The sequence below is a fragment of the Fulmarus glacialis genome, unplaced genomic scaffold (genome assembly GCF_000690835.1).
Source record: "Fulmarus glacialis isolate BGI_N327 unplaced genomic scaffold, ASM69083v1 scaffold38159, whole genome shotgun sequence".
NCBI lineage: Eukaryota > Metazoa > Chordata > Aves > Procellariiformes > Procellariidae > Fulmarus > Fulmarus glacialis.
Genome location: NW_009234552.1, coordinates 6,624 through 6,972, shown reverse-complemented (window position 1 = coordinate 6,972; position 349 = coordinate 6,624). Strand labels below are relative to the sequence as shown.

The window sequence follows — 349 nt, the reverse complement described above, 5'->3', positions numbered from 1 at the left end:
TTGTACCGGGCTCTGGGGACGCACGGCATCATGGACGACATGGAGCGGAGGGGTGTGCAGAGTGTCCACGTCTACTGCGTGGACAACATCCTGGTGAAGGTGGCTGACCCCAGGTTCATTGGGTTCTGCTTGGAGAAGGGAGCGGATTGCGGAGCCAAGGTATGGTTTCAGGGGCAGACAGGCACAGCTTCCCTGGAGCAGGGTGGGGTCTGTCCTGCTCCTTGCCTGGCTTCCCTGACTCCTCACCCTTCCTTCGCCAGCTTGCCGCAGCCAGGAGGGATAGCTAAGCACAGGGCGCCCGCTGGTGGAGTAGCACGTGCTGCCCAGGTCCCACCTGCCCCTCGGGGCT

The 349-nt window shown here is 63.3% G+C and overlaps 1 protein-coding gene across 1 annotated transcript in view; it reads left to right on the top strand.

Moving 5' to 3' along the window:
- The window catches only part of UAP1 (UDP-N-acetylglucosamine pyrophosphorylase 1), a 6,661-nt gene that overhangs the window by 400 nt on the left and 5,912 nt on the right, over positions 1 to 349 (top strand). The window contains exon 2 of the mRNA XM_009585682.1: positions 1 to 159. This exon is cut by the window's left edge and continues 1 nt beyond it. Within this exon, the coding sequence (XP_009583977.1) occupies positions 1 to 159 (159 nt within the window). The remainder of the gene's footprint in view (positions 160 to 349) is intronic.